General features: G+C 34.3%; 4 protein-coding genes across 8 annotated transcripts; all 4 read right to left on the bottom strand.

Moving 5' to 3' along the window:
- Positions 1–4938: 4938 nt before the first annotated feature.
- LOC128280608 (uncharacterized) lies at positions 4939–7979 on the bottom strand. The gene is made up of 3 exons (XM_053018839.1): positions 7579–7979; positions 5425–5489; positions 4939–5145 (listed from the first exon to the last, which is right to left on the bottom strand). Exons 1-3 carry the CDS (start codon positions 7931–7933, stop codon positions 5062–5064), a joined length of 504 nt encoding a protein of 167 aa, XP_052874799.1. The 5' UTR covers positions 7934–7979; the 3' UTR covers positions 4939–5061.
- A 1372-nt stretch (positions 7980–9351) lies between these two features.
- LOC108457226 (probable protein S-acyltransferase 7) lies at positions 9352–12434 on the bottom strand. Of its 2 annotated transcripts, XM_017756172.2 has the most exons (6): positions 12219–12434; positions 11961–12082; positions 11607–11789; positions 10798–11094; positions 10349–10582; positions 9352–10233 (listed from the first exon to the last, which is right to left on the bottom strand). In XM_017756172.2, the coding sequence occupies exons 2-6, from the start codon at positions 12054–12056 to the stop codon at positions 9715–9717; spliced, it is 1329 nt and encodes a 442-aa protein (XP_017611661.1). In that variant the 5' UTR covers positions 12057–12082; positions 12219–12434; the 3' UTR covers positions 9352–9714. The 2 variants fall into 2 exon arrangements, with proteins under 2 accessions (XP_017611661.1, XP_017611660.1); XM_017756171.2 differs by having other exon boundaries at positions 11961–12432.
- A 1083-nt stretch (positions 12435–13517) lies between these two features.
- Positions 13518–17160, bottom strand: LOC108457320 (serine/threonine-protein kinase PBS1-like). 3 transcript variants are annotated; one of them, XM_053019023.1, is made up of 7 exons: positions 16899–17160; positions 16618–16661; positions 15580–15682; positions 15033–15238; positions 14754–14943; positions 14241–14632; positions 13518–14070 (listed from the first exon to the last, which is right to left on the bottom strand). In XM_053019023.1, exons 2-7 carry the CDS (start codon positions 16636–16638, stop codon positions 13687–13689), a joined length of 1296 nt encoding a protein of 431 aa, XP_052874983.1. In that variant the 5' UTR covers positions 16639–16661; positions 16899–17160; the 3' UTR covers positions 13518–13686. The 3 variants fall into 3 exon arrangements, with proteins under 3 accessions (XP_052874983.1, XP_017611803.1, XP_017611802.1); XM_017756314.2 differs by lacking the exon at positions 16618–16661; XM_017756313.2 differs by lacking the exon at positions 16899–17160 and having other exon boundaries at positions 15580–16661.
- A 143-nt stretch (positions 17161–17303) lies between these two features.
- On the bottom strand, positions 17304–20290 carry LOC108457319 (uncharacterized). 2 transcript variants are annotated; one of them, XM_017756312.2, is made up of 7 exons: positions 19750–20265; positions 19522–19684; positions 18885–19085; positions 18554–18802; positions 18153–18300; positions 17767–17998; positions 17304–17694 (listed from the first exon to the last, which is right to left on the bottom strand). In XM_017756312.2, the coding sequence occupies exons 1-7, from the start codon at positions 20099–20101 to the stop codon at positions 17360–17362; spliced, it is 1680 nt and encodes a 559-aa protein (XP_017611801.2). In that variant the 5' UTR covers positions 20102–20265; the 3' UTR covers positions 17304–17359. The 2 variants fall into 2 exon arrangements, with proteins under 2 accessions (XP_017611801.2, XP_052874982.1); XM_053019022.1 differs by having other exon boundaries at positions 17478–17654; positions 19750–20290.
- Between the last annotated feature and the right edge of the window lie 2690 nt (positions 20291–22980).

Here is a 22980-nt window from a genome sequence, read left to right as displayed (position 1 = left end):
CAGCAGCAGTGATGTAAATTTGAAAAATCACTAAAAATAGTAGGAATGGAATTAAATAGTGAATAAATTATGTAATCAAACCTTGATGAGTCTACTTTCATATGGAAGTAACGAAATGATCATATCAGCCGTATCTTATGAGGTGTTTAAGTTTTCGTGGAACAGGGCCAGAGCGATTTCTGGATCCCCTGTTCCGACTTTGAAAATTTACTATAAATTAACCAGAGATAATTAGAAGTCATTCCCTACATGTAAAGATTCCTTTTTGAGTCTAGTTTCTTTAAAAACAAACATCATAAGTGTTGAAGCCCTGTACAGGGAGATATTCAAGTCGCAATGCATGAAGGTCAGAGCAGTTGAACCCTGAAACGGGGGAGACTTTAACTAATAAACTGTACTAATTGGCTCGACCAAAAATTCTAGAAAAAAATGTGTAGATGGACTTATGAGTCTAGTTTCAGGAGAAATTTACGGAACTGGTTTTCGAGTTCTGGAACTCGAGATATGATTTTTAAGGTAATAGTGACGCAGTTAGCCAGCTTGTCTGGAAATGTTAAAATGGGCTGTGCAAGAAATGAATTTTGTCTGTGAACCCCTCGTGTCCGACTCCGGCAACGGCCTCGGGTACGGGGTGTTACAGTGTGGTACATTAAAAATAAATGAATTTTCATAAAATGGTGCAGACTTCACATGACCAGAGCACACGCCCGTATGGGTAGGCAGTGTTTCTCACATGGCCAAGACACACGCCCGTGTCTTAGCGCGTGTGTTTACTACTAGGCATACTAACTTTGAAAAAAATTAGGGTGCAGGGGACACACGACCATCCAACACACCCATGGGGGCAGACCGTGTATCTCAAACAGCCTAGACACATGCCCATGTGTCTACCCGTATGGACCATTTAGAGGCTATTTTCCAAGCCAATTGTCACCCTCAATCTTCCCATCACTCAAACTTGTATCATGATAAGCAACTTAACATATTTAGACAATCAAATATTCACTATCATGGCATATTCACATCTTCATAATGTCATCCTATTGTACATTGAATTAGTCACACCATTTGGAAGCATTCCACACCAATTACATGCATAACCAAATTTGTTACCATAACTTCAAGTTACACATTCATGACTATAGCCATCTTAAGTCATTAAATTATTCCTTATCTTCTAGCATCTAATCCGTACTTCATCAAATAATTATATTTCACATCATCAAGACAGTAACTCATGCATGCATGGACAATTAGGTTTACAAACCAACATTCAAATATAAGCCATGTCACATGGCCATTACAAAATGAATCATTAATATTAGAGGCCTTTACAACTTGGCCAAATTTGCATGACACATATCACAAAATAACCAAGTCCCCTATACATGCCATACTCAAGTTATCTAATTCACTATACCTAATATTGTTTTGATAGTGTGATCGAATACTCCGACAACTTTCGATCCCCAATCTAGCTTGGCGGTACTACAAAGGATGGAAAGGGAAGGGGGTAAGCATTAAAGTTTAGTAAGTCCACATGCAAATAATATGCAATAATAGTAAGCAATTATCACACAAAGACATAATAACATAACCATAAAGACTATTCATCATTCAAGCATTTTGACTTATTTATCAAGTGTTCATATATATATATATATATATATATATATATACTTTCTCATCACAATTCATCCTTTACCAAGGCATTGCTCATGAGTTTAGCATACATACCTGTACTTACCCGTAGTATATCATATGATCATACATTCTTTAACATGTCTTCTTTGGGACTTTCATCACCTCATCCATTACATTACCCGTTGAATAATTGGAATACTATTGGATACACGGAAAAGTTGCACATAAGTGCCACATATACATACGTAGCCAAAGCTACCTCATTACATGTAACACACGCAATGGAACTACTCACGAGCCTGCTTACATAAGCTATCGGTCAGGGTGTAACTACACAAACTGCTTACACAAGCTGTTAGGTATCTGACACACTCAGGACTACCTAGCCACCAATAGAACACACACAGGACCAGCGCCCAGAACCCAATTACATACATCGCATCCATCATGAACTCAGACCAACTCAATGAGTTCAGATGCGACATATATATCACGAACCTAGACCAACTCAATGAGTTCGGATTTCTTAATTCTTAGTGACATGTCACTTGTATCCTAAAGTATTCCTAAGGTTCAAATGAGATTCTTTCTCACGTGTACATAACGTCTCCATTGCACTTGTTCGCGATGTCATGGATAACGACCATAATATCATTCGTACTTACAACACCATCTTTAGGCAGAACATACATAATAATAATAAAATATTTTCCACATGATATCAACACATCAAAACATACTATATTGTCACATTATTTACACATGTACTTACCTCGATACAAAATGATGATAAACAAGCCTATTCGTCGAAAACTTTATTCTTCCCTCGATTAAGACCCGGATCACGTTTTTCTTGATCTATAATGCCAAATTTAACTTGTTTATTAATCACATTATTCAAATCAACCCATAATTCGTTCTTTGGTAAAATTACCTTTTTACCCTTAACTTTTACTTATTTATAATTTAGTCCCTAGGCTCGTAAAATGAAATGCATGCATTTTTTTTGTTGCTCAAGCCTAGTCAAACTTTCCTTGTACTCATAACAGCCCATAATTTTCATAAAAATCAAATTTTTATAACTTATTTTACACCTTTTTCAATTTAGTCCTTTTTAGTGGTTTTTATGAAAAATCATCTTGTGAAAGATATTTATCACACACCAAACTATCATATTCCTCCATAAACCACCAAAATACATGCATGTCACACATGGGTAAATTTTCATACCTAAATCCTACTTCAAAATAAGGATGGAAATAGGTAAATCAAGCTATGGGGACTTCAAAAATGTAAAGAACATTAAAAACGAGCTAGGGAACACTTACTATTGAGCTTGAAAGGATGAAAAACCCCTAGCTATGGCTCCTTGAGATTTTTAGAAATTGGGAAGGAAGATGGTCACAAATTTTGACTTATTTTCCCCTTTTTATTCTTTTATTTACCAAATGACCAAAATGCCCTTAAGGCCTTTCTTTCAAATTTTTCCTACACATGTCCATTTTTGTCCAAACTTTTAGAAATTGGTAAAATTTATAATTAGGACCTTCTAATTTATAATCTAAAGCAATTTCATGCTAAAATCTTCTAGAACACAAGTTTTGCATCTTATTCAATTTGGTCCCTAAAGCTCAATTGGACATTTTATGCATAGAATTTCCTCATGAAACTTTCACATAAGCATCCATACACATCATGGACTTCATAAAAGTCATAAAATAATCATTTCTATCTCAGATTTGTGGTCTCGAAACTACTGTTCCTACTAGGCCATATTTTAGGATGTTACAACACGGTCGTGTGTCCCCTAGGGTGGTCCTACATTTTAAAGTCAGTCTGGAGCACAGCCTAAACACACGAGCGTGTGGTTAGCCGTGTGACCCAAGTCAGTTTCGACCACGGCCAAGGCACACGGGCGTGTCTTGTGGTCGTGTGAATAAGTCAGTATGTATGCCCTGCTTTGCCACGGCCTATTCACATAGGCGTGTGACCTTTGTAACTTAGAGAAATTATTTAGTTTCAAAAAATTTTTGTTTGAGATCAGTTTAGTCTCGACCCCTTCTTAAACCATGTTTAAGATCTCGTTGACCTTCTAAAGGGACTATATGTGTATGAATTGCTATGATATGATGATGTATGATTAAAGTTTTAGAATGATTGATAAATGTTCTGAAATGTCTGGTAATGCCTCTTAACCCTAGTCTGGTGATAAATACGAGTTAGGGGTGTTACATGGTCGCTTGGCCACACGGCCATGTGACAGGTCGTGCCAATTTCGCAAATTTGGATTCTGAACTGTGGGGAAACACAATTTTTAGGTTTTTCAAGCATTCTAAGACCTATATATGACAAAAATGGAATATGGGAAAGATCTGTCATAGAATACTCAAGAAAATAACTCCGAAAACACCATTGAAGTTGATTCTGAAGCAAATTTCTGTCAAGATTATTGACTCCCAGTTGATTTCTTAGGAGATTATCATGAGTTTCTTTATTTCTTTTGGATATACTATGTTTTGGATTTTTTTTTATTTTCAAGTATGAACTAATTTTCTAAATACCTAGGGGAGATCAACCCTATGATGAATTATGTCTTTTGATTTTTATTTTACGCAATAAAGACTTAGATCTTGTTCTCAATTATCCGTGCTCAATTCTTAGTTTGATATTTCTAGATTATTGATCTATATTTTATGTGCTTAAATCAGAGGAGGAATAGACCCTGTTTAAGAGTATATCTAGCGTAATTGAGTGGAGTTGCATGCAATCCTAGAAATAGATCGACATAAATCTACCGGATTAGAGTCAAATTTAACAAAGGAATTCATATATTGAGTTAATACGATAATAGGTGTTTTAATTAGAAAGAAATTTCAATTTATCAACCTAGAGTCAGTTGCTCTTATTCTTGGAAAGAGATATTAGCATAATTTAGGGATTTCTACATATCAAGATACTAAGTGAAGAAATTGTGTAATTTAGATTGATAATGGCAGATGAAACCTAGGTGAATTCTTTTCTAGGTATTATTTCGCTTCTTGGTTGTTTACTTGATTATTTTCCTGATTTATTTTTTGTCGCGTACATAGTTAATTAATTTAGTTAATCAATCGCTCCAATTATTCGGTTAAATAATAGAAAGATAGTAATTACTAGTACTTTTAGTCCTCATGGGAACAATATCTTTTCTTACTGTAGCTATACGATTAATTGATAGGTGCATTTGCCTTAGTAAGATTTTTAGTTGGTTTCGTAGACATCATATTAATTTAAGATTTTTATTATTTTAACAGTAAAACGGGCAATACTAATTAAACTGGAGAGTCAAAAACATAAATTCAAAGCCGACCTAAAACAGGTCAGGTTGATTGAGCCAAACTAACTATCCGGCACATGAACACCTCTACTTCTCCACTCTTAAAATACTTTAAACTTGTGTTGAACAGTATTTTTAATTCCTTTTGTTATTCTACCTCTCTTCCTCAGTCCACCACTTGATCCCTGCTTCAACAAATCAGATAAAAATATATTATTTAATGGTTAGGGAAGGATTATCGAAAATTCTATAATTTGTATAAAAAAAATCAAAGAATATTTAGTTACTTTTTTAAACAAGAAATTGTTGCATTTCCACGTATGAAAGCTATAATTGTTTGTTAGCATTTTAGTGCGAATAAATTAAATTATTATTGCTTTAGCTTAATTGATTTTTCCGTTGATGCAACAACTTAGAAAATTTGAGTTTAAATAAATTAAAAAACAAAAACTAAATTCATATACCTTCTTGTTGTAATTCTCACCATCACACAGTTGTCTGGCCTTTATTTGCTCTGTATTATCATAACCTATAGAAGTTGAACACAACATTGTATTTAATTCTCTATTGCTAACATATATGAATATAATTCAAAACCCAAAAGCCAAAAATGAATTGGGTTAATGCCACAAAACATTCTTTAACTATCGTCTAAATTTTAAATTATCTTTAAACGTGAAAACATTTGAATTGCAGTATAAATGTCTTACCATTCATGTACATTCCTCAATCTAAACATCAATGTTATTTAAAATAGCAGAACTAAATTGTAAAGAGAAAATATTTGATGCACTATTGGTGTATAAGTCTCATGTACTATCAGTGAATAATAATATGACATATCATCATTAAATACAACAAAAAAAAATAGTGGGAGACTTACAAATAAAATATTGATAACTTTATTTAAATACAATAATTCATTTTAATGCTAAAACCCTAAACTCAAGACACGAGACCCTAGACTTTAAACCTAAGATCCTAAATTTGAGAGTTATTAATATTTATCTATAATAGTTAAGATTAATGTTTAATTCTGTTTAAATAAAATTAGGGTAAACTACACCAAATGTCACTAAATTGTTAGTAAGTTTATATTTTGGTCACTCAACTTCAAAAAGACATAATATGGTCACTAAATTATTTAAAAGTTTTCAATTAAGTCACTAGACTATTAAAATCATTATTGTATGGCCTTCTTTGTTTGCACTGATTGCACCAATTGAAAGTTCTCATTCCTCTTCTATTTTATAATTCAACTTTTTTCATGAAATAACTTTAAACGTCATGAATCTACGAATCAAAATCCAAACAATTTTCTTCTCTGATCTCCGACACTGATCGCTAGATCGACTTGAACCTAAAGTATGTTTTTTAATCATTGAGGGATATTAATCCACCCTACCAATCCTCGAATTATCTCTTGCAACTCGCTAGTCAGATTTTTTTTTTTGAAAAAGTTTAACAACTTAGTGATTTAAATAAAATTTTTTGAATAGTTTAGCGATTTAAATGAAAACTTTTGAATAATTTAGTGACCATTTTGTAACTTTTTAAAGTTAAGTAACCAAAATTTAAACTTACTAATAGTTTAGTGAACTTTGGTGTAATTTACCCATAAAATTATTAGTATTTTTTTTTTGTTTATATACATCGACGATGCGTCAAATATTATTTCATACATACATGATATTATAAATAATGATGATAAAAGGTTATTTTTTAACAACTAAGATCCAAAGTGTCAATACACTTACAATTTGATTAACCTATTTTAAATATGATTTAAGTCATATTTAAGTTGAAATTTAACACCAAATTAATAACTAAATTAATGAAAGAACTTCATTCACATTGTAGCTAGCAAAGAAATAATATGGCTTTGATTTTGCTCAAAAGAGACTTTCTATTTCTAATTTCGACGGACCGGCTAGATCAATACCCGGCCAAGCTTTCTTTCTTTTTTTTTCTTTTTTTTTACTAAATAACTCTTTTTTTTTTATGATTCTGCAATCTATCTTGTTGTAAAATAAAAATAAAAAATAAAACAAATCTTATTATTTCATTAAATCAATAATCAAGAAAAGAAGTCTTATTTCCAATCTTATGATATAGAATCCAACTTTTATTTCTATTATTTTTGCGCAATCCATTTTTATATTATGGCCAAGTTCTTTTGTCCTACTTTCATACTAGTACGAGGTTCATTCGAATATAAAATTAAATCTTGAAAATATAATATTTCACTTTCTTTTTGCTATTTAAGGTTTCGAAACATTTCAAAGTTGTGAAATTTTTACCAGTGTAAGTGCTATTCGAGAATAATTTCTTATCTACTAAAACTCTTATAACATAAATTTTTTGACAAAAGACGGGAAACCATAATTTTTAGGAATTTTGTACTCCTATCTAATAATCATTTTTTGATTATGCTCAATTTTACTTAATTTTTAGGAATTTTATGTTACTATCTTATAATCCTATCTTGGTTATGCTGAATTCCCTTGTTCGACGATAAAGGATGCCTTTATATACAATAATGGCATTATAGATGCTTTAAAGAATGAACTGAAATTAGAGATGAATTTAAAATAGGTGGTAACAAAAAAAGAAGTCACCTCGAGTGTTGTCATCATCTTGATGGGAAGATGTAGTACAAAAATCCTTGAAACTTGGGGAGGGAGAACACAACATTGTTTCATCTCTCTCATGTCCATCTTCTTCTTCATCATCATCATCCTTGTGTTCATTTTCAACCCTTTCACTTTCAGGCCCTTCTTTTCTCTCCGAATTCACCATCTTATGATCAGCCTTGGCATGGTTTTCTCCTTGAACCAACGGCTTGGACGACAATAGGAAGACACTATCCGCAACAGCTCGCTCATCGTTCTTTCGATGAACTATCCTAAAATGACGACCTGCTGGCGCTGTTCCCTCTTGCGAAATCTTACTCCTTGAAATACCACAACCCATCGAACCAACAAATATATGAACCAATCTGCTTTCTTTTTCTCATTTTACATTTACATACACGTATATATGTTTGCATGGAAAGAAAGAAAAAAGCCCAACGATAATGGAGGGACTTGCAACAGTGTGGTGTTGCAATTAACTATGTTATTCATCACAACCTTCCATCTTTTATGTTTTTAGCTGTTAATGACAAATTAGCGTTGATATAACAAATAAAAACAAATTTGTTTTAATTATTGGGCAGCAGAGCAGGCTAGAAAGGATAAGGCTTAAAGCAGACAGGTAATAAGTAATGATTTAATTTGTAATTAGTTCTCGTACTTTGGGAGGGTTAATTAAGAGATAAAGCTGTAGGTTTTAACATAAATGGTTTCCAAGTACAAACAGAGGGTAAGATATATCTTCTTTTTTTTTTTAAAGGACTTCAATATTTGTTTATTTAATTTTCTTTTTTAAACTCATGTTTTGTCAAAATCATTCAAAATTAATGAGAAAACTATCGTTTTTTAAATTTTGTTGATGTTGCATATACATGACATTTTTACGTGGATGATATATCAACATTTAATTAAATTTTTAAAATTTTACATTTTTTGACTAGAACATAAATAAAGACGATAGGATTGACCAAAACATTTAGCTTTTTTTAAAGTTAAATTTGACCTCAACCTTTTAAAAAAAATATTGAAATTGACCATTAGACTTTGAAAAAATGGTCGAATTGTTGTTTTCTTAATGGAAATATTGATTAAAAGGTTAAGTTTTTAACATCTTGCATGGCAAGTCATGTATACTTCATGTTATTTTTTGAATTTTAAGAACTTTTTGAATTTTTTATTTTAAATACTTTTTTAAAATTTTAAATTATTTATTGATATGTCATATCGACAAATAATGTTATATCAACATGAACTACACTTAACTACCACACAAGTTGTCATGCCAATATCTTTAAAGATTAATGTTTTAGTCCACATTTTTATTTTTAATTTTAAAGCGACTAACTCTTTGTAAAGTTAATGACCAAATTTAACTCAAAAATTAAAGACTAGATTGATAAAAGAAAAAGTTAAATTTAATATTATGCCTATGTATTTAACGATTAATACCTTTTACAAAATAAATATTTTTTATCGAACAAAACAAGTATTATTAATTTAATCTATAATCAAAGGTTGATATGAATAATTCATGTCAACCAAATATGAAATATAACATCATTGTTAAAACTATTTATCATAAAAAAATATAAAAGCGCGAAAAACTGATTAATTTTAGAAGTGAATTCCTCCTTTCTATAGAATTGATAAATATGACTTCATAGATTAATGGAATTCACTTCTCCCTGGCTTAGGCATCTTTGTTTGTGGAGCTAAGCACCAAAAAGAGCATATGGCCTTCGACGAAGATGTTGACAGTTCAACTAAAAAAGAATATTAATAGCTCACTTCCACCCTTAGAACTGACATTGGAATCCGAATTTAACTGCCTTGTGAAAGTCCAGAGACCAGAGAGGTGAAATGAGGATATTACACGACACTAAAACGAATCTGAAAAGGTCACTACAATTAGATACTAACAAATCAAATTGAAAAACCTCACTCTCATACAACATACTACACACCAGTTCTTCCCCAAAGCAGAGGGCCAAACCAACACTTTCAAATGCCCTGCCAAACCCAAAAACATATGTCCCCATATTACACATGATTGAAACAAGAAAACGGAACCTTAGCAGTCAATCCCTTTTCCATATCCTACATTCAATATCACCACATTGGTCATGTCAGGCGGCTTTCGGTTGTCAAATTGTTGCTACTGCTGCCTCCACCGACTCGGTTTGGTTCCCCCACTCTAGCTGCCAAAGCAAGTACTTCAGGTGACATTTCCCATCGACCACTTTTTCTACCCCAGCTAGACCGCCTGGGATGTATACCAGAACGGTCACCTATGTCATCTACTGTACTTCTAATATCTGGAGATAAATCTCCTAATTCACCCTCCTTAACATTTACACGGTCACTTATGAGTTGCCCTTCACAATGATCAGTGCCAGCACCAATATCACCCCACACTGTCTTCCTACCCATTTCTATGTCGTCCACAGCCTTCCCCATATTTGGACTCATAAAACCACCTGGTCGTGTTGGTAGCACAGGTTCCCTGGGCACCTTTTCCCTGAAGTTGTTCTTGGATAATGGAATACTGGAGAAAAATATCTCCTTGAAGTTATCAACCACTCCTTTGTTATAGGGATTTGCTCGACGGTCATATCGATATCTGAAATTCTCATATGTTGTCTGCAGAAGCAAGACAAACAGTCTCACATCAATTTAACAAATGCACTAATGTAACAATATATTAATGGACTCTTTTCACAACGTTATTATGACAAGAGAAGGATGACCATCATACCTGATTTGTACTGATCAGATACAAATGGAAGGCAGTCAAACCACCAACAAACCACATTGCAATGAAAGTGTAAACTATTAGAACAATGGAAGCTGGGGTTTTAATCATTGCTCTCCAAATTGTTGTCTCCTCTGATGCCATGATCCTTCTAATGTAGACCCAACAGAATGCAAAAACATATATACACAGAAGGGTTGTTGAGAAGACAAACATGAAGAAGAATCGATAATTTCGCTGCAGACAAAAAACATGAGAAAAGTTTACAATACCAAAAAGAGGAAATCGGAAAAACATGTTTCACAGCAATTTCAATTTCCAACCACTCTTAATATGAAAATTATGCAGCAAAGAACAGGTACATGCTAATTTAAGTTCCTAGACGGATATGAACTATGAAGATCATTGTTTAGGCTTCATATCCATGTAGCCTAAAGAAAATGGTGATGTACCAGTCCGATACATTGCCCAACCCAAGGACAGTGGTGATCAAATCGTTCTACACAGTTATTGCAGATTGAACAGTGTGAGCAGCGAGGAGGCCTATAAAGCATGCAAGTGTCACAATATTTGATCTTCACAGTGATTCCATTGACCTCCACTTCCTTAATACGTGGCAATCGTAACTGTGGAGTTTGACCAGCCCCAACATCTACATTTCCATCAAAACTTTCTGGCTCAGGAGGGTGTGCATTGCGCGGAATTATACCAGGATCTCTTCCGGATGTTAGCAATAGAAGAAGTAAATCCTGAAAGAAGAAACAAACACATGTATGAGCTTCAAGATCTGTTTTAAAGAAATCATATAGATTCTCCAAAACTCTAATAAATGCCATGGGGGATTTGTTTCCTACATGCAAGACACCATTTTGGATCTTCCAAAACATTCATAAATGCCATCTAGATCGATGCTGCAATCCTACTATTAATTCTATACTAAACTGCCATAAGAGTACGCAAACGGAGGAAAAGAGACCATATAAGCTATGATCATAGCAAATTACGAATTCAGAGTTGATATCTAGCCAAGAACAAAAGGGGGTTTATCACTAACCTTAACAATGGTAAACATCATGAATTAACACTACATGGAAAATATAAATAATGTTAAAGGCAAGATAATTCACAGTTCATCCCTCAAAGAAATCCCACCTCAGTGGGACTCACCATAATACCATCATCTTCCTAACATGTAATCAAACATTTTTTTGTCCAAAGATAGCAATTCATTCAAACATGAAAAATTTGTAAAGGGACTTACATAGACAGTGAAGACAACAGCAACCACCATAATTAAATTACCCAAGTGATGAGAAAAATCATCCATCAATTTCCTTGCAACAAAAACACAGAAAATGGAAACTGGAGCTACTATAAGCAAAATAGTCAGCCCTAATGATCTTACATCCGGTCCAAATATAAACCTCCCTTGAAATAAAAATATCTGCAAACAATAAACAAGAAATCATAAGTTTAATGCCTTGAAATTCATGGATAAAAATGTAGTCCTTTTAATTATTACTTGTGATGGAAATTACAGTACAAATAGAACAGAAAAGGGGGAAATGAAGGATTTTGAAGTCTAGAAAAAAGGAATAAAACCAGGAAAGCTTACATTGCTGCCTTTCCAAGCTTGGTAAACCCGTAAATCACCCGACCCGCCGCCGATGGAACCCGGATCCGATCGCTGGGGTGGCGGCACCATATACATCTCTCCCTTTTACTCTCCCTTTTACTCTAAAGAATAATGATAAAAATAATTTACTTCAAAAGATGAGATTTGAGGAAAAAAAACAAAAAAGGAAAGGAAAGAGCTTTTAAGCAGAAAAATGGAATGCCATGGTGGGAGTGAGTGAAGGGAGGGCGAGTTAACTGAGTAATAGCGAGTCGGGGAAGGGTAGGCGACAAGTCATGAGCCTCTTTCCAACAAAGTACTGAAAGTAGAGGAAAAGGGACGATGGTTGGGGGCTATGTGGGTTTTCCCTTCCTTTTTCTTTTATTTTGTTTCTTCGTTGAAATTTGAGTTGCATCGCATTACGCTTAAATTTCTTCACCAAACTAATAATTATAAGTATATAATATATAAAATCACTACTACTCATTATTTTATTTTGTTTATAAACAACAAATTAAAATATTATATTAAAAAGAGGTTTTAATTCCTAGTTATTTAAATGGAAGCAGTAAATTTCTTTAGAAACACTGGTAACAAAAGAATGAATTGGTTTCGCTAAAAAACAAATTAAAATATTAAAAATAAATTTGATTTCAACAAGTCCCGGTTTTCTACATTAACCACTGTTTTTACATTAAAAATAAATAATTAAACATCTCGGATACTTGTTGGATCGACTAAACCTTTTAACTAAAATTTATACTTTAAAACAAAATCTCATTTTAAAAACTCTAGATGCTAAAAATATTTTTAAAAAATCGAATACCTATGAGATAAAAAAATTTATTTAATGAAATCGAAGAGAGCCTCTTTCGGAGAAAAAATGCATGCAACATTATGATTGCACCCTCGTTACCCTAAATAACCAATACAAAAAATAATGAATTTTTTAGAAAATAAAAGCATCGGAATTTGCGAAAGTAAAGTGTTGAATTTAATAGAGTGGGCTTTTTTTAATTTCTGCTTTAGGGTTTAGTTTAAGTGCAATTTGTATTTAGCATCATATCTTTCTCATAATTAGCTGCAAACGCCCATCGAAAACAAAAAGCAACAAAGTTGGCAGATCAAATTGAAAGCTTTCGGAGGGTTCTTGCAATGGTAAGAAAATGAAAAGAAAGCAATGTTATTCAAGTGCTTTCACGCAGTGAAATGATTACGTCGATTGATGGTCGAGTTATTTGTTCTTCAAACTAAAAATAATAGTAAACTTGTGAGATGAACTTGAGCACAGGTGGTGCCATGGTGTAGTGGTTAGCACTCTGGACTTTGAATCCAGCGACCTGGTTCGACTCCCGGTGGGACCTCTTTTGCAACAACTTTTGGGTTTTTTCTTTTTTAAGAATTACACATGTATTTTAGTCCAACTATTATAATATTAATATGATGATTTAAATTAAGAAGGTATAAACATGGAAGAGTGTGTGTTAATCAGATTTTGTAAACGCACCCAATTTAACTCTTCCATATTCCATTGTTCTTCAAACTGGAGGAGCCACATTATCAAAACAAATGCTAAACTCATTATTATTGCTGTTTCAAAGGAAAAACTATATATAGGTTTTTGGGAATCCATTGCTGCTTTCAACTGAATATACAAAGTCTTTCTTCTTACTAACTTCCTTTCTGTACTTGACATGTTCTAAAACATTAGAGATGAAAGTACCCTTTACGTGTTCGATCCATCCGGACTATTTTCTGCACTTTGTAGTCTTTTCTCCCTCCAACTCTCCCCCCACATCTTGGCCTCAGCCACCGCTCGTTCCCTGTTAAAATCCCGGTCTAACATCCTGGTTGTTTCCCTCGGAGACTCATTGTTCTCCGGCCCTTTCACACTGACCCTTTTAGCTTCATGTGCGCTATATGGATGGGATGTCAAATAATCAAGAGCAAGCACTATATCACCAATAGAGGGCCTGCAATTAGCATTTTCTTGGATGCATAGGAAGGCCACCTCTAGAGCTTTCTTCATGGTTGACTTGAAGAAGTGACCTCTCAGCAATGGATCCGCTAAGTTCAGAATGTTCATTCCATCTTTCAACATCGGTCGTGCCTGGAAAAAAAAATGGAATGAACGGTTACTTAGAGAAACAAATTGATGTAATGGAGTTCCTAGGATCGGTATATTTCATTTAGATATTGATCCTCAAAGAGACTAGAATATATCAATGGCATTTCTTTGAGAATCAAACAGTTTCTGCCAGATCTTAAACAAAATATTACCCAATCAACAAGGAATCGTTCTTCACGAGCACGGCTATCATCAAGAGCTTTACGTCCCGTTATCAGCTCCAATAAGACTACCCCAAAACTAAAGATGTCAGACTTCATAGTCAATTTTCCACTAGTGAGGTACTCAGGGGCACAGTAACCGTGGGTTCCCATGATCCTGGTGGAAACATGTGATTTATCTCCACTCGGACCGAACTTTGCAAGCCCGAAATCAGAGAGTTTTGGGTTGAATCCCTCACCTAATAGTATGTTAGATGACTTTAAATCTCTATATATAACAGGAGGATTAGCTTCAGTGTGAAGATATTCCAAGCCTTTTGCTGCACCAGCAGCTATTGTCATTCTTGTATTCCAATCCAAAGGTTTCTGATCAGGTCTAAGATCTGCAAAAAATAAAAAAATAAAAAAATAAAAAACAACATTGTTTATCCTATTTAAGTTGCTGAAAATATGCAGAACAAGGATATCGAAACAAGAGGGTCGGCTTCTTTGTGAAGGCATTACAATGGAGGTGATCTTCCAAGGATCCTAGCTGCATGTACTCATATACGAGAAGTCGTTGATCTCCTTCGGCACAATAACCAATCAAATTGACAAGATTCGGGTGACGCAAGAGAGAAAGCATGAGAACCTCCACAAGGAACTCCTTTTCCCCTTGGAGCCCTGTCTTATCAAGCTGTTTAACAGCTACAACCTGCTAATAACCGTAGTGCATGCATGTGATTAAGATAGAAATACAAACAAAATTATGGGGAAAAATGTTCCAGGAAAAGAAGAATGTACCTGACCAGTACTTTCTAATTGCCCTTTATAAACAGCCCCAAATCCACCTTGCCCTATCAAGGATTCTTTTCTGAAATTTTGTGTTGCATTTGCTAGTTGTTGATAGTTGAAAGTGTGAGCCCTCTTGTCATCATTAGCCTCATCAGTTGTAGCAGATGACTCCTTTCTTAAGCCTGCAATGCTTTTTGATCCTACTGAACCAACTCCTGTTTAAGGCACAGATTAAACTGTGTCATTTCACTATGATCACCATCCAATTTCAGAAATTTTTTACATTGAAAATTATTTAGGAGTATCAAAGTGTGCCATGGAAACATATTATGAATTGGATCCAAAGAACCCCCATTAACCAGTTTCCATGGAAAAAGCATGAACAAAAACTGATTTAACAAAGCATATGAAATGAAGATCAAGACGAAGATATGTAAACACAAAAAATCAAACTGAAGAACAGCAAGACTGAGGCATATATACAGCAATAAAGAATGCAACAAAAATAACCCAGAAAAAAAGAAGAGAGAGAACATCTTGCATGAAAGGGACTAACCAGAACACAATTGAGGCTTGCATTTTCTGCCAAGTTCTTTCTTGTCATCACCCTTCAGCTTCTTGCCTTTGGTCCAACCAAAACAAGGGCAAAAACCCATTTCCTGCAGATCAATTAAACGAAAACCTTTTACCTTGTTTTTTCCCCTCTCTGTTTCTCTCTTTATAACTTGTGGAAAAAGCTTTGAAATTTGAAAGACTTTAAGTTGATAATGAACAGTTTTAAAAGAGTGATCCGCGTTTTGGCCTTCCGCGTTGATTTCACGAAAACAAGCATCAACAAACAACACTTTTTTCATACGTAATGAGAATGGAAAATGACAACATCAAAAGAAAAACACCATTCCCAATAGTACGTCATTACTATAATAACAGACTAACATGTTTTCTTTGTTTTTGTCAATAATCTTTAAATTCTGTCTCATTTATGAGAGAATTAATGTAATAAACAAAAAAATCTCATTTTATTTTATTTCTTTTGTTATTTGAGCAAATATATTGAATTGTATTTTGGGGATGATTTTTAGACATGAAAATGGAAATGAAAATTTGTAGTTGGGATCATGAAGTTTAAATCAGAAGAAATAAAAATACATTTAATGAGATATGTTGCCATAAATATTTAATCCATTAATGACTTTGAGGTAACTTGCAAGGAAGGAATAAAGAAATTATTTATTTATTTTATTCTTTCCTTGTTTGATTAAGACTGTCAAAATCAACTGGTTCTTCATTGTTTTTCTTTTGAGGCTATGGTTGTTTGTATTTCAACTTTTTGGTTTTTTGTTTGTATTGAAATCATATTTATTTATAATGAAATAATAAAAACAACTAAAGTTGATAAATAAACTGTCGATTCAATCACGAGTAGAATGAAATAACGGTCACGGAAGTAAAAAACCAAAAAATGCTTGGAGTCCAATAGCAGTAAAATAAGATTAATTTAGGAGATGGGATGGATCTCCTATTTCTTTTAAAGAAGGAAAAGGAAAACCAATTTATTTTATAAGGAGATAGGAATAGTCATAGAAACAAATACCGTGTTCTTCACTTTCTTCATGGCTGCTATTTCATACCAAATTACTGCGTATGAAAGCTTTGCTCAGTGAAAAAGAAAAACATATATGCATCTCGAGTGTTACCATGGCTCCTTCAAAATCCTCTAATGTTAAAGAGGTTTTGAATTCAAGCCTTGCTTTTTAGGAATCATGGTGCTATGTGCTCGCTCTTCAGCGATCATTGCATATGAAGGAATAAAATCGATTCACATTCGAGTAGAGCATCAGATCAGAATAGACTTGAAAGATAGAAGAAGATTACCTCCATTGAAGCCACTACCAGTGCTTATATTATCTTAGGGCTTGGGAAGAAGGCTTTCCTCTCTTCTTATAAATAAAATAAATGCACCTTGGAGTCTAGGAACCCTTGGAAAAGAGAGAAGCATAGTGCTTTGAAGGAAAAGGAAAGGGGGATGCCAATGCCAATGCCAATACCAAATTGTGTTTTAAAACTGACCGTGGATATAAAGATCTCGTTTCCTTTTACAACAAGCTGTGATTTGAGTTTAAGATGCGTTTTGGGAAAAGGCTTCCCTTTTTCCTTTATTCTATTCCATTCCATTCCCGACTCTTGTCTTTTCCTTTTCCACTTTTCTCATTAACATGTTAAGTAAAAAGAGAAAAATTAAACGCACAAAACATAGCTGGAGACATACACATGAAGGCATCACCTGAATAAACACTTCATAGATTGATAAAGTTTTAATGCATCATAAATCTCTTCTATATGAATGAAACAGTTTTCACAATGTTTTTCCTAGAACTGCAGAAGGCATGAATCTGATTTTCATCTATTGTTCCAAAGCCTGAGAGTCGGATACCGTATTGTTCCAACCTATGAATATCGCGCGGAATTGGAGATTGCCACTGGCCGTCCCACCAAGCAGGAGGAAGAAGTGGTGTGAAAGCACACTGATTCGACTGCCCCCGACAACTCAATGGCCCCGCAAATCGGTTCCATACATGTCCCCAACCCACCTGAAGCTTCAAACCTTCTGCCAACAAATTACCCTGGAAGCTGCTTAGAAAAGAAAACCTCGAAGTTGTTGAATTTTCTCCTGAAAGGATCAAGCCAACTATAAGATAACACAGCATACAAATGAGTTGAAAAACACAGGAAGCAGCATTACCTATACTGTCTGCTGCAGCTAATGCAGCAATTAATTGAGCATAGGTAGTCCCAACACGTCTGTGAGCCCCCGAAACAACTGCATGCTTTGCACGAGATGCAAGAAAAAAGTCCACAAAAGCAACCCACCTGGGTGCCGGCCCCCAATCTTTCACCCTAAACTCCAAACTTGGTAATGATTTAATATCATCAGAGACTTTACCTCTGAAACTTTCATAATCAAAATGAAGAACCTGAGATGGCAGAGGGGGAAACAAACACATCAGCTTCTCTACCTATATAGGATATATGAATGTTATTTATCACTAACATTGGTTTTTTTTTTTTTTTGTTTTTTTTTTGTGGTGTGTTTGGGGAAAAAAATGTGGGGATGGGGGGATACATTACCTCAGCAACTTCACTTATATTTGGTGTGATGCCTTTTATAAAAGAAGGGGTATCAGATATTACAACCACCCTGGGTCTTGACCCTTGCTGTAAGTTGCGTATTGCTCTTTTGAGGCAGTTCAATGCAGCCTGTGCAGCTCTCACCGACCTGAACATGTTACACAAGAACCAGAATCACGAATCAGTTAAAATTCCTATCAGTGCTAGATGCTTAATTATCTCTTCAAGAATGTCGGTTGGTTTTAGAGCACTTGAAACATGTAGTTTAGATATTATAATTTGTGTAAGGATATTCAGTTTTTAGAATTTAGGTGTTTCCAAATGTTTTTAATCAAATTTCTCTGCAAGAAAAAATGTCAGCCAATAGATACGATAAATACTGGAATTGTTTATTGGAATACCTATTCATAAGCATCCGCATGTGCAATGTAATATCAGGATCTCTCCCACCATTACCAATAACCCAATTTACTGCTTCCTGAACGTCTCTTGAAGGAGAAATGAGAATTCTCATTAGTTCTCCAAATACATTAGGCCGCGATTGAAGAGATTCTGGCTTCCCAAATAACTCAGACGCAGCATTCCTCATATCAGGATGTACATTCTTCAAGAAAAACTGAGCTGCTACAGCATCCGTGGTGCCTTGATACCTGAAGAATTGTAGCAGGTAATGATGCATCCTTAACTACAAAAATCCGAGCACAATTTATATTGGCATAGTTGACACTCTACCATATAATAGGTTGGGGCCACTTCCTCCAATTGCCACAGAGAGCATTTGTTTTTGTTGGCTTCTCAAAATCATCAATCCTCATCACAAGATGCCTTCCATACTTCTTTAGACAACCATTTTGTCTCCATAAATGCTTAACTTCTCTCAGTGTAAAGGTGAGATTGGAATACAAAATGTAATCCCCAAAAGGATATTTACCCCTGAACAAAGAGAAGTGAAAAAATAAACATAATGAGCACAAGAAAAGCATGAGAACATAACTGCAATGACATAAAAAATCATAAACACGTTTTTTATGACACTACCATGCTTGCTTTCCAATATAGCCTTCTCATTTCTAAACAATTTTTTTTTCTTCTAAGTCTAAAACACAGTAACACGCACGCCTGATCCAGGACACCATAAAACACACCTAAATGAAACTAAAAAAAAAAACTCGAACACCCAAAATACAACTAGGCAAGCACCTTTACACTATAGCAAACCTACAACATAAAAGCTCCCAGATTTCTTTTACAGGACGACTAAGCACTTATCAGAACAAAATTCTGAACCATTTGCAACCAAGTAAATTGTTGGACAAACAAAAACATTTAAAACGCAAAACAGAGGATTGAGAAAGAACCAATAATATGCCTGGTTTGCCCAATGATTAGTGACCGGTTCAGCATTACACTTAATGCTGCAGCAGTTAATAACTTGTACATTTCATTCCCAAAACCAGCTTCGGATGCTTTTCCTATCACAAACCCATGTCTGCAAAACTGCTCCGGAGGCAGTTCACGGATTCTTGGAGCGCCTGAAAATAGGAAAAAAAATTACAATAATTCTTTGAAAAGGGACTCAAAAGAGAAATACGATTACCGTTGATAGAAAAGTGAGTTTGAATAAGCTTTCGAACTCTAAGACTGTCCTTCAAAATCCTCCCCCTAAAAACCTTGCCCATTTCTTCCACGGTTGCACAGTTCTTGGTCTTGGGCCCAGCTTGAATGGGCGTCTCGGCCGAAGACAAAAAGGCGACCCTTTTGAGGTCTAGGAGCTCGAGCTGGGCAGGCAAATCCAGCATGGCTCCGTTGGAAGTGGTGGTAATGGTGGTGGGCGGGGCATCGAGGGATCTTAGAGTGAGCATAAGCCGGGTAATGAAAGTAAAAGCTGCGAAGAGAATGAATAAGCAACGTAGCAAAGCTCGCTTCCTCCTTGAAATGCCATACCTCATTTTTGAGCTTCGCTTTGATTTGGTTTTTGGAGATTGAAGTGTAGTGTGAAGCACTGATAGTTTGATTGGATTTCTTTTGTTTTTTTTGGTCTTAATGATCTTCTAATTTAATATTTTTAGCTTTGATTAACACCAGATTGCGTCGGTGCCCACACGCCAAAACTTTTTTTTTTTTTTGTTACTTTCATAACAAAAAATAATGATAATTATGGAGGGCCGGATAAAAAAGAAAAGTGAATTGTAGAATTATTCGCTTAACTATTACTTTTGTTTTCATCATCAAATTATAAAAAAATCAATTTTATCATTAAAGTTTTAAATTATTTTATTTTGATCACTTTTCCATTAAATTATTAATTGGAGTGATAAAATAACATTTTCTAACTAATATGTATATTAATACATTTAATCCTTATTACTTACACATTTTATCAATTTAATCATAATTCTAAATAATAAACAAATCACAAAAGTTTCAAAAACTACATCATGTTCATTAATTAAAAACAATTTAAATACAAACTATACTTACTTCTTGAAGGGAGCAAAATAATTTACAACTAGGGATTTAGCAATAGAAGGGTTAATTACATCGTTAGTAGGGTTAGAGGCATCAGCATCGACATCAACTTCACTTTCAACTTCATTCTCTGGTTGTTCCTTATCTCTTTTAAGCAAAGGATACTTCAGCTTGAGGTGTGCCAGTAGGGGGAAAAACTTTATCTCGCATCAATGAATGGAAAGTTGAGAACTTTGACCACCTCGGCATGCAAACACCGAAATAAGCAAAATAATAAATATGAAAAAAAAAGTGTGATTTTATTGCAAGTGTACAAGACAAATGGTATAGTTTTTAATTACAACAAAATGCAGAAGTATTTCAAGGATCGTATCGAAGGGATTGTCAAATTGGTAATGTGTTTATCAAGTCCATTAACTAGCTAAACAATTATCAATATATCTAATAAAATCATAAATTATTAGTGCAAACCAAATATAAAAATCGTGTTAAGACTATTACAAATTAACAATTAAAAACATTAAACTAACTTTCTTTCATTTTACTAAAAACTATGTGAATGCTTAAAAAGACGGTTGATTGACTCGCAAATCATTAACTACACTAAAAAACCTATCTCAATTGTATTGTTGCTACTCCCAACTAACAATCTTGTAACACCTAAATTTCTAATTAACTTAGAAACTTGAAATAATAGGGGGACTAAATTGAAAGAGATCGCAAGTTGGAAACTTCTATTGAAAGAAATGAGAAAACTAGAAATTGAATTAGACATGGTTGAGAACCAAACCTGGTTCGATTAGAATGTAACCAATTGGTTCCTTAGGGGAGGACAATATGATTAGAAATGGATGGTTTTCTTAATGTTAGTAATAATGCGGGAATGGCTATAAATAGTTGGGAAATGGCTTCCCAATGATGATTTTCCTTCCCGATTCTATTTCATTTTCTTTTGTTCTTCATCCTCTCCAGTAGTTTGAAGAAGGAATACGTAATACCCCTAACCCGTCTCTATGACAACCCGAATTAGGGCCTAATCGGAATAGTGGTTTTGTGACCACAAATCGGAGATAGAAATAATTATTTTATAATTATTTTGGGGTTTATGATATGATTTCATGATTTCGTGAAAATTTCGTGATGAAATTCTATGCATTGAGCGCTTAAGTTGAGATTAGGGACTAAACCGAATAAATTGCAAAACTCGTGTTTTAGAAGTTTTTAGTATGAAATTGCTTTGGGATATTAACTAGGAGGTCTTAAATAGCAATTTAACCAATTCCTAAGTTATGGACAAAAGTTAGACATGGAGGGAATTTTCAGAAAGTTTAGTAGTAAGAGCATTTTGGTCATTTGTATATTAAATGAAATAAAATGGGAAAAATAACACAAAATTTGGTCATCATCTTCACTAGTTGCTGCCGAAATTTGCTCTCCTCCATAGCTAGGGTTTCTTCAACTTTCAAGCTTCATAATCAACAAAGGCATGGAATCGACCTCGAACGGGGGAAGGAGAAAGTTTTGGACTAAATTGCAAAATTCCCATATTTTGCACCGAGGTAAGTTTGTATGTAAATAATACATTAATTTAATTTACATTTTTATATTTCAGCCTATTATATATATATACTAGCTGATGTTGAAGTATAAATCGACTATTGAAAGAATGGAAATAAGTAATAGAGAGAGAGGTCCCGGTTGAACATTCGGAAAGATCGAATAAAATAGATGGAGCGTAGCTAGGTCACATGTATGGTGCTGAGTGCACATCATGTGTACAAGAAAGCTACGAGATACTATGCAATAGCTAGGTCACATGCGTGATACGGGATGTATCCCATGTAGACAAGAGAGCTACGGGAGAGATAAATGTAGCTAGGTCGCATGCGTGATTCCAAGTGAAGAACACCATGTAGACAAGAGAGCTACGAGACAAATTGGCTAGGTCGCATGAGTGGTACTAAGTGTTCACCATGTGTACAAGAGAGCCGAATTAAATGAAGTATGATGGTGGGGCTGTGTGCTGAAACCATCAAGTATCGAGGATTAATCCGAATTGTTCAACGGGATGGTTTTGTGGTGACATTGTAATCATGGGCCTATACTCGCGATGTGTGAAATTTGGTGAAAATGATTTGTGATATATATATAAGTTAAAATGAGGTTAGTACAAAGAATGTGTGAAAGAGTGAAATTAGCACTAAAACTGTTTTGGATAGTAGCAATGATATGATTTTGAAAAATCACTAAAAATAGAATGAATTTAATTAGAGGTTGAATGAGATGTGAAATTAAAACTTAATGAGTCTATTTTCATATAAAAGAAACAGAGCAAGAAAAGGAATTCTACATTTTGAGA

The sequence above is a fragment of the Gossypium arboreum genome, chromosome 9, assembly GCF_025698485.1.
Source record: "Gossypium arboreum isolate Shixiya-1 chromosome 9, ASM2569848v2, whole genome shotgun sequence".
Classification (NCBI taxonomy): Eukaryota; Viridiplantae; Streptophyta; class Magnoliopsida; order Malvales; family Malvaceae; genus Gossypium; species Gossypium arboreum.
Note: the sequence above shows the minus strand (reverse complement) of the source record. Positions and strands in the feature narration are given on the sequence as shown.

Bases quoted from the DNA above. Each gene is read 5' to 3' on its own strand.
- LOC108457320 (XM_017756313.2), bottom strand. From the start codon at position 15,877: ATGAAAAAAGTGTTGTTTGTTGATGCTTGTTTTCGTGAAATCAACGCG. The intron at 14,944-15,032 runs GTACATTCTTCT...GGTTATTAGCAG, and splicing joins AATTAGAAAGTACTGGTCAG to GTTGTAGCTGTTAAACAGCT. The intron at 14,633-14,753 runs GTAATGCCTTCA...TATTTTTTGCAG, and splicing joins CTTGGAAGATCACCTCCATT to ATCTTAGACCTGATCAGAAA.
- LOC108457226 (XM_017756172.2), bottom strand. From the start codon at position 12,056: ATGTATATGGTGCCGCCACCCCAGCGATCGGATCCGGGTTCCATCGGC. The intron at 11,790-11,960 runs GTAAGCTTTCCT...TATTGTTTGCAG, and splicing joins AAGCTTGGAAAGGCAGCAAT to ATATTTTTATTTCAAGGGAG. The intron at 11,095-11,606 runs GTAAGTCCCTTT...TTCTTCTTTCAG, and splicing joins CTGTTGTCTTCACTGTCTAT to GATTTACTTCTTCTATTGCT.
- LOC128280608 (XM_053018839.1), bottom strand. From the start codon at position 7,933: ATGGGTTGTGGTATTTCAAGGAGTAAGATTTCGCAAGAGGGAACAGCG. The intron at 5,490-7,578 runs GTGACTTCTTTT...CAACTTCTATAG, and splicing joins AGATGATGACAACACTCGAG to GTTATGATAATACAGAGCAA. The intron at 5,146-5,424 runs GTATATGAATTT...TTGTTGAAGCAG, and splicing joins GTGAGAATTACAACAAGAAG to GGATCAAGTGGTGGACTGAG.
- LOC108457319 (XM_017756312.2), bottom strand. From the start codon at position 20,101: ATGAGGTATGGCATTTCAAGGAGGAAGCGAGCTTTGCTACGTTGCTTA. The intron at 19,685-19,749 runs GTAATCGTATTT...TCCTATTTTCAG, and splicing joins AACTCACTTTTCTATCAACG to GCGCTCCAAGAATCCGTGAA. The intron at 17,695-17,766 runs GTAATGCTGCTT...TGATCCTTTCAG, and splicing joins AGCTGCAGCAGACAGTATAG to GAGAAAATTCAACAACTTCG.